The sequence below is a fragment of the Zalophus californianus genome, chromosome 17 (assembly GCF_009762305.2).
Source record: "Zalophus californianus isolate mZalCal1 chromosome 17, mZalCal1.pri.v2, whole genome shotgun sequence".
Classification (NCBI taxonomy): Eukaryota; Metazoa; Chordata; class Mammalia; order Carnivora; family Otariidae; genus Zalophus; species Zalophus californianus.
In genome coordinates this window covers 52,651,780-52,661,139 of record NC_045611.1, presented here as the reverse complement: position 1 = coordinate 52,661,139, position 9,360 = coordinate 52,651,780, and the positions used below count along the sequence as shown (strand labels likewise).

At 53.5% G+C, this 9,360-nt stretch overlaps 1 protein-coding gene across 1 annotated transcript; it reads left to right on the top strand.

Annotated features, from left to right (window-relative positions):
• Positions 1-121: 121 nt before the first annotated feature.
• Positions 122-9,277, top strand: TULP2 (TUB like protein 2). The gene is given in 15 exon segments (XM_027619383.2): positions 122-643; positions 884-916; positions 1,376-1,427; positions 1,839-1,965; positions 2,526-2,822; positions 2,915-3,031; positions 4,223-4,344; positions 5,014-5,226; positions 5,228-5,326; positions 6,377-6,489; positions 7,009-7,098; positions 7,100-7,121; positions 7,207-7,305; positions 7,543-7,714; positions 7,991-9,277. Coding segments are annotated over 14 exon segments (1,689 nt in total). The 5' UTR covers positions 122-643; position 884; the 3' UTR covers positions 8,125-9,277.
• The last annotated feature ends 83 nt before the right edge of the window (positions 9,278-9,360 follow it).

The following is a 9,360-nucleotide window of genomic DNA, read 5'->3' as shown; positions in this document are numbered from 1 at the left end:
AGGAAAGCGGAGGCTTTCGAAGAGAACTACAGTTCCCTGCAGGCAGGGGGAAAATGAGGCCACTTCCGCGGGCAAAGAGGCCCCTGCCTTCGCCTCCTGGCAGTTGTAGTTTTCCCCATTTATTTTTCCACAAGAAGTGGCAGCAAGTTACAGATCGGTAGCAGTTGACACAGGTCATCTTATACGTTTCTAATATATAATATATATATCTAATACATCTAATATATAAGCCATATACATCTAATATATAAGCCATATATATATATATACATATACACACTAGATATATATGTGATGCCGGCTCTCTTGGGTCCCTTTAAGGAACACCTTGCATGCCCTTCCAGTTCAGAAGCCTGGAGCAGGGTTGCCTGGCTGCCATGGAGAACAAGGGTCATTGCTTTGTTGGAAGTGGAGTGTGGGGGGCCAGGAGGGGGGGGATTAGGGCAGGTCCCGGTGGGAATCCCCCCTCCCTCTGAGCCCTCTTCCTTTGCCTGCTTACTTCCCAGAGACCCAGAGATTAGGTGCCCAGCTAAAGAGAGGGTTAGGTATGTTTAGAAATTGGCCAGAGAGGCAAGGTACTGAGGCGTGACTGTGAAAAACCTTTGCAGGCACCAGGAGAGGAGTTGCCAGGAACCCCGGGCAGGTGGGTGCTGGAGATGGGGGGGGTCAATGGGGGTCGAGTGTTTGGCGCCCAGAGTCCTAAGTTCCCATGCGTGCATAAAGGAGAGTTAACTATTTGGGGGAGAGGGAACTGGATTCCTGGGCCCCTCAAAGTCATGAAAGCTGGAAACAGGCTGCTGGGTCCCTGACCAAGTAGGTGCTGGAATTCGGGCTGCCTGGGTCCACTGGTCTGTGTCCTGACTCCTCATTCTTGCTTCTCCAGAATGTCTCAGGAGAATGACACATGGAAGAAAGAGTGAGTGGGGAAAGGGGATGCGCAGGGATGAAAATGGGGGTGCAGGGGGAACTTAAAGTTTGATTATGCCCACCCTCACTCCATTCTGGCTTTATGACCATGTTTGCAGGTTCAGCACCATTAGCCTAGTGGTAAGGAGCGGGGGCCTGGACTTCTGGGTCCTGAAGGGAGGGAGCTACACATGAGGACTCATGGGTCTGAAAGAGGAGGGGCTGAGGGCCTGGACTCCTGAATCCTGGGACAGTAGGGGCCTGGGATCTCTGACTCCTGGATTCTAGACAGGCCAGTGCTGGGGAAAAAGAGCTTCAGAACCGGTGGAGCAGGCTCAGGTTCTGCTCCTTCTGTGACCTCACAAGTGCTCAGAACCCTAAGTTGGGCAGGAAGAAAGAAGGAAAGGAGGGGCTCTTGGGCAGCGGGGGTGCCCTGCTTGCTGTCACCATGAGCCTGCACCTCTCTCAGGGCGCTGGGGGATGAGCTCGCCGCCATGAGGCTGCAGAAGCTGGAACAGCAGGTACTATGCCAGGGAGTCCTGCCACACACACCCCCTTCAGTCTTCCAGAGCTTCCAGGAGCACCACCCCCAGGATTTGCTCTGGGACTCCTGTCCCTCGTTGGCTCTCTCCAAGCCTCAAGTCTGCAATTGGGAAATGAGAAAATAGGAATTGGGGATCCTGAGGAAGCAAATCTTGATGATGAGAATGCAAAGTTTCTAAGGCTTCTGGAGGGCAGGACTGCTAGGTCCTGGGAGAGGAGGGGACAGGGTGCCAGGACTCCTGGATCCGAGGAAGGGAGGAGCTGAGGGACTGAGAGCCTGGACTCCCGGACTCCCTCCCATAAACGCCTCCCCCTGCCCCAGGCCCTCCTTCACCCCTGTCTTCCCGTCCGGTTCCTGGCCCCCACACACCCCTTTTCCTCTCCCGCAGCGGCGGCTCTTTGAGAAGAAGCAGCGGCGGAAGCGCCAAGAGCCCCTCATGGTTCAGGCCAATCCCGACGCTTCCCTGCGGCCCCGGCGACCATGGAGGCGGGAGGAGCGCCTCGCGGGTGACAGCGGTCAGGAAAAGTTCTGGTGTGGGGCAGGCGCCCAAGGAGAGCCCAGCGCAGGGCCCTTGGGGACCCGGGAGCGGGACCTGGCAGAGCTCAGGGGCGGAGCAGGGAGAGCGCGGGGGTGGAGCCTGGTCCGACTAGGGGGTGGGGCGCGAGAGAATCCTGTGATTGGGCTTCCTAGAGCTCTGGGGCGGAGCCTGGGGGAGGTTGGCGGGGCGGCCCTGGAAAAGGCAGGGACGCAATTTCGGTAGAGTGAGGGCTGAAATTAACAAAGCCCGGGCCGGGGGGGGGGGGGGGGGGGAAGGGCGAGGCCGGGATAATTTAGAGACAGGTCCCCGGAGAGACCGAGACCCGTGTGTGGGATTGTGTAGGCACAGAGTTCGCAACAGTTTAGCTGCAAGTCTGTGCTTGCTTGAGCCTTAGGATGGACTTTGCGTTCTGAATGGGTCTCCCGGGTTTGGGCGGTCACTCAGGGATGGTGTCTGGGAGTCAGTGAGGGAGCGGATCTTCGCAGAGGACTGGAATTTGTACATCGAGTTAATGGGCTTCGCTGCACCTTCTTCCAGGCCTTGGGAACCCTTTCCTCCAGGAGAACGTGCCAGAGGCACATCTGCGCTCTGGGGCCCACAGTGCCCTGGGCATCGTCAGCTGCGGTGGAGATGGCAGCCCACTGGCATCGCCGACAGAAGGAGGTAATCTCGAGTCCTTGGGCCGCCTATACCCTAGAACTGCACTCCCACCAGAATCCAGGAGTCTGGAACCTCAATCCTTGCTCTCCAAAAACCCAGGAGTCCAGGCCCCCCACGGGCCCTGTCATCCCTCACACCAAGGAGTCCAGATCCTGAAACTACTCCTTCTCCAACACTCAGGAATTTGAATCTCCAGGCCCCTTCCCCGCCTCCCCACCCCCCCAAAATCCCGGTCTCTAGTCCCTCTCCCTTATCCTGGCTACCAGACAGTTCCGATCCGGAGTTGGAGGAAGTCTCCGTGGAGGATGTTCTTGCTTCACCACCTCCTTATAAAGAGCCTCTGGGGACTCGACGCAGGGGTTGGCCAGCCCGCCAACGACCTGGTAATTTCGGGGACATTGGGTGGAATCTGGTCCCTGGTCCATGTGGCAGATCCTCCTCCCTTTTTTGGTAACAATTTTATTGAAATATATTTGACATACCATACAATTCACTCATTTAAAGTTTACAGTTCCATGGTTTTTAGTATATTTAGAGAGATGAGCAATCATCACCACAATCAATTTTAGAACATTATCATCCCGAGGGAAACCCTGTACCTTTTAGCAGTGACCCCCCCCGCCCCCCACACCTCATTTCTCCCAGCCCTAGGCAACCACTAATGTACTGTCTCTTTAAATTTGCCTATTCTGGACATTTCATTTGTTTATTTATTTATTTATTTTTAAAGATTTTATTTATTTATTTGAGAGAGAGAGAATGAGAGATAGAAAGCACGAGAGGGAAGAGGGTCCGGGGGAGAAGCAGACTCCCCGCTGAGCAGGAAGCCCGACGTGGGACCCGATCCCGGGACTCCAGGATCATGACCTGAGCCGAAGGCGGTCGCCCAACCAACTGAGCCACCCAGGCGCCCTGTTTATTTATTTTTTATTTAAGTTGAATGAGCCGACATATAGTACATCATTAGTTTCAGATGTAGAGTTCAATAACTCATCAGTTGCCTATAACACCCAGTGCTCATCACATCACATGCCCTCCTTAATGCCCATCACCCAGTTACCCCATCCCCCCTCAGTTTGGACATTTCATTTAAATAGAATAATATAGTATTTGATCTTTCGTGATTGGCTTCTTTTGCTTATCATGTTTTTAATGTTCATCTATGTTGTAGCATCGTTACTTGTTATTTCTTAATATTGTATGACAGTTCCTTCTATTCTCATGACATGACCAACGATTCAATAACAGGACTCTTAATTATCACCCCAAACCCCATTCCTCCCTCCCATTTTAGTTCCCAATCTCTCTGATGCGCTCTTTGGGACCAGGTAAAGGGAGGACTCTAACCCCACCCTGTCCTTAGACCCAGGGCAGTCAGAGACTTCTCAGCCAGTGTAGACACCCGTGCACATGGGGGAGGAGGAGGATCTGGCAAATGAGTGTGATGAGTAATAAGGAGAGGCCAGAAACCCAGGATATCTGGCCTTTACCAGCTAGCACTGGTGAGCTGGTCCCAAGCTCCTGGGACCCACGTGTCCTGAGCCAGTTTTCTTCTGGCTCTTTCCACCCCGTAGGGGCCAGTGTGGAGGAAGAGAGTGAATCCCAAGATGTTGGAGATGAATATGAGGCACCCGGTCCAGAACCAAACCCTAGCATGGATGGTGACCTGGGTCGTGGAGACTTAGCCTCCAACAAGGTGGGAGGTGGCACAGCCAATCAGGATATAGGAGGAGGGCTAGCTTCGGACTCCAGAGAGGGTGGGTCTAAAACTCTGCAGTCCAATCAGAGGCCCTTTTTACTGGTGGGTGGAACCCGTTATGATTGGGCCATCCCTGTCTCTGTGTGTGTACCATTTATGAAGTCAATCTAGAGGGTTCAAATCGATGTAAGCACATACATTAAAATCCAGCCAACCGAAAGGCAGAGAGCTTTGGAGAGGGTGAAACAGTGATGGGGAAGGGCCAACAGTTGGCCCTCGCAGGTGTTTAATGAAAGTAAGATAAATAGTATGATAAATGGGGAGATCTGGGCCATATTATATGTTATCTAGACGGAAACAACACTGCTTTCAGCTGAATGGACAGTGCTTTCCTGCAAAGGGATTCTCTAACCGGTAGATGAGGTGGGCGTGGCTTCAGAGGGCAGCTCTTCGTGGTGACCAATGAACAGATGATGAGGGCTTGGCTGCGTGGGCCCCTTGAAGGTACTGGCCAATCAGCACGTGACCGAGACGTTTGACCAATCGGCAGAAAACATGGTTGAGAGAGGGCGTAACCCTGAGCTGTCATGGCCAATCAATAGTTGGTAAGCCTGTGGTGGAGGCGGGACTCAACATCCCTCAAATTGAGTTTGGCGCGTGGGCTAGGGCGAAGACTTGGAAGAGAAGAAAGAGGAGTCGGAGTCTACAGTGAGGAATTCCCCACCCGCAGCCGAAGAGGAGGTGTCCGAGACCCCGGAAGGCGAGGTCGGCGCGGGCAGCAGCGATGTGGGGAGCTCGCCCCGCTCGCCTCCCCGTGCGCCAGGCCCTCGGCTGGGAGAGGACGTGGAAGCTTGTGTGCTGCGGCCGGCGCTGCGCGGCCCGCACGGTGCAGTGCCGCATCAGCCGCGACAAGCGCGGCGTAGACGAGGGCATGTTCCCCTTCTACTATCTCCGCCTGGAGGCGGCCTACGGCCGGAAGGTGCAGTCTGGCTGCCTCTCGAGCAAGCCCCACCTCCCAGGGGCAAGTCCCGTCCCCCCTTTTTTTTTAAGATTTTATTTATTTATTTGACAGAGAGAGACACAGCGAGAGAGGGAACACAAGCAGGGGGAGTGGGAGAGGCAGGAACCTGGGATCACAACCTGAGCCGAAGGCAGACGCTCAACCACCGAGCCACCCAGGCGCCCCAGGTCCCGCCCCTTTCTGAGCTAGGTGGAGACTTTGACGAATCCAGGTCTTGCTCGATGATGACATTGAGCTAGGACTTGTGAACTCCAACGCCAAACCCTGCCCTTCACGGAACTAGGCTACTTTAGCAGTAGCATAGGCCCTAACCAAGCCCGTAACTAAGCCTCGTCCACTCTTGAGTTTGGGCCCACCTTTCTCAAAGTCAGGCCACGCTGTCTCAGGGTCCAAAACCTCACCCCTTAGACGTCCTCTCGAGGTGTTGGCCCCGTTGTGTTTGTCCAAGTTCGGCCTCTCACTGAGCCTTCTAATCTATCAGGCCCCTACCCAATCCTCGGATAAGTCCCGCCCCCTAGGAACCAACTCCTCCCCTCGTGGATTGTCTAGTCTAGAGCCAAATCACGCCCCTCTCAATCTGGCTAGTTCCCCCCTCGGTGTGGAGGCTTCTCTTCAAGGCACTCTCCCAAAAGGAGGCTTTCCCCCTACTCAGTAGTGCTAGACCTGTTTTTGTCGGATGAAATCCCTACCAAAGTCCCGCTGCAATGTTCCAGGTGAGGCTCTTCCCTAGCCTCAGTTAGACTCACCGCTGCCTGGGCTCAGCCTGACCCAGGACCCAACGGTGGAAGGAATGGAGGCGGGGGGAGATATTAAGATGTGAAGCTCCCCTTCAAGACCCAGCTGATGATTTCCTTCAGTGAGAACCGCATCTCGCAGCAAGTCTCAGGATGCTTTATGCTCCATTACCCTCTCCTCTGCCGTGGGGACACGGTGTTTCCTTGTCTGGGGCCCCTAACCCTAGCCAGATATCAGAAACTGTTTTTGATGGGCCGTTCTTCCTACCCACAGCGCTTCCTCCTGGCTGGGCTCAAGAGGAAAAGGAGCAAAACCTCGAATTACCTCGTTTCCCTGGACCCCACAGACCTGTCTCGGGATGGGGACAACTTTGTGGGCAAAGTCAGGTGGGCAGAGCCCTTGATGGGTGTGAGAAATAGGTGGCAGGAGGCCTCGGGGGCGCCGGGAGGGGTGGGAGAGAAGGGGGCAAGCAGGCCGCGGAGCACAAGTTCTGCCTGCTCTGGGACCTCTTGTCTTACGGATTGATGGACTATGTATATCTTCAGGTGGTAGCCCCAGGGTGAGTGGGAGTAAGCGAACTAAGGGCTTTGGAGCAGAGGTTGACGTTTAAGACATGTGACTCCTTGAGAGGCAAGAGGGTGGGACTCCTAAGTTCGCATGGGAGAGGGCTGTGATGTATGCATTCTTGCATCTTAGTGGGAATAAGGTTCCTAAAAGGCAGGGGACTAAAAGTCGTGGTTCATCAGAGAAACAGAGGGGGCTGGGACCGTCGATGCATGGAACACGGAACTTAGGTCCCAGCTAGAGGGTTAATGGGAAGAGTTGACGACATGACCTGGGAAAGCACTTAATGTACAGCAAAAACAGTCATTATTTTTACTCGGACCACTCCCCTCCTGGAGCAGATCTAATGTCTCGGGCACCAAGTTCACCATCTTTGACAATGGGGTGAATCCTGAAAGGAAGAATTTCCTCCCCGAGACCGCTCGCATCAGAGGAGCTGGGGGCTGTGTGTTATGTGAGTGTCTGGGAGACAAGAGAGAATGAAGCAGGACGGTGGGGAGGGAGAAAGAGCCAAGTCAACTGGAGCATAATACCCCCAGGAGACCAACGTCTTGGGATTCCGAGGGCCCCGGAAAATGGCTGTGATCATTCCAAGAATCGATTCCGAGAACTGGAGAATCAGCGTCCAGCCTCAAAACGTGAGTTGGCTAAGGTTGAGAATCTCTGGATCAGTGGGGGAGGAAGGTCTGAGGGACCTGCCCTAGGTCCTAAGGGAGAAGGGGGCCCATGGCTTGCAGGTGGTCATATGTGAAGCCAGGACCTTGTCAGACTTTCATGTTTCTCAAGGAGGAGAGATTAGGGAAGCAAAATTCTGCGTCCGGAGGAAAAACGTTCATTGGTGGTTGGTTAACCACGCCCCCTACTCTATCTTATAGGAACAGGAGTCGCTACTGAGTCGCCTCCAACGGGCGGCCAGCCAGGGGCTGGTCCTGCTGCAAAACAAACCCCCGTCGTGGAACGACGAGAGCGGCGCCTACGTACTCAATTTTCATGGTCGAGTCACTCGGGCCTCGGTCAAGAACTTCCAAATCGTGCAGCCGGATGACCGTGAGCTCCTAGGAACCGCTTTACCTGGGCCGGGGGGGGCAAGAGTGGACGAGAACTACTTCTCCCGTCAGCACTTGAGCGTTTTTCTAGGGAGGGCTGATTCCACGCTGTTGCAAAGCCTATTGGGAACTGTAGTTTAATGGCCCTCAGGGTTTCTGGGCGTAGTGGGAGCGCCGCACAGGCTCTGAGAAGTGGTAGTACTCAAAGCTCAGAGGCCCGCGGAAGGGAGTTGAGGAGTGGGGCTAGGGCTTACTTAGTTCCGGACTTCCGCCTCAGCGGACTACCTGGTGCTCCAGTTCGGCCGCGTGGCCCCAGAAACGTTCACCATGGATTTCCGCTTCCCGCTTTGCCCGCTCCAAGCCTTTGCCATCTGCTTGTCCAGTTTCGATGGCACGCTGGCCTGTGAGTAATCCAGTGAAATACCATGCCCTCACCAGCTTCTGTGCCTGCTCATTTGGAGAAAGGGCCCCCGCATGCCTTCTTTTGCACCACCTTACTCATAACCAACCCATCATACTCTGCCTGGGTGCCCAGTCCTGTGCTCCAGGGGAGTAGGGCTTTCAGCAGCACCTGCTTTCGCAGGACTCAGTCATGGGAGATGGGTCTTAACAAAAAATTAAAATGCGCCTCTGCTAGGAAGGAGAAAAGCACGCGGAGGCCCAGGTCAGCTGGGTCAGATCAAGGTATCCCTAAAAAAGTGATTTCCACACCACATCTGAAGAATCACGAGAAACCAGGGCCAGAGGGGTCAGGGGTGGGAACATCAGGCAGTAGGCACAGCTCATACAAAGGTCTTAAGGTGAAAAGGGGCTTGATCCGTTTGGGAAAATGAAAAGATAGTGTGGCAGGAGCCTGGGGAACCACTGGAGAGGGGCAGGGTCAGAGGCTCCACACCGGGCAGGATGTTTGAGCCACTCTGCTTTCAGCTGCTGGATAGATCTCATGGGGTCAGAAAAGACTTCTGAGTTGGAGATGTAAACTTGGATGGGTAATTCAAGACATGCATGGGTGAGAGTGAGAATAATTACAATACTAGCTACGCTTATTTAACATTTGTTATTTGGCAAGCATTGTTTTAAATATGGATTTGGGATGCTTGGCTGGCTCAGTCGGTGGATGGTGGGATCTTGATTTCAGGGTTGTGAGTTCAAGCCCCTTGCTGGGTGTAGGGATTACTTAAAAATGAAATCTTAAAAAAAATTAAAAAGGCAAATAAATAAATACGAACTCTTTTGGGGCCTTTCGATCCTATAAGGCATGTGCTATTGTTAGCCACATTTTATAGGTAAGAAAACAGTCTATGGAACAGGGCTTTAAAAAGGTGAAATTGGGTCACTGAAAGCCTTGAGCAACTCACCATTTAAAGGCCAGCAGGAGGATGAGTATATTCCAGGGAGGCACAGAAAACTGGAATCGAACCCTTTTTTAGTGATCAGTGAGTCCAGCTCCCAGCCCCTTTGGGGAGATAATCGTCCCAAGTTTAATAAAATTGAGGCCGATGCCAGAGAAAAACTACAAGACCCACCAGCCCTTAGTTCAAAAGAAGCCTCAGGACAAGAAGAGGCAAATTTGAGGGATGATGGGAAATACAGTTTGTCCTCTATTGAGGTACTCGCCTTTATCCCAGGGGTAGTGGATTATTGTCA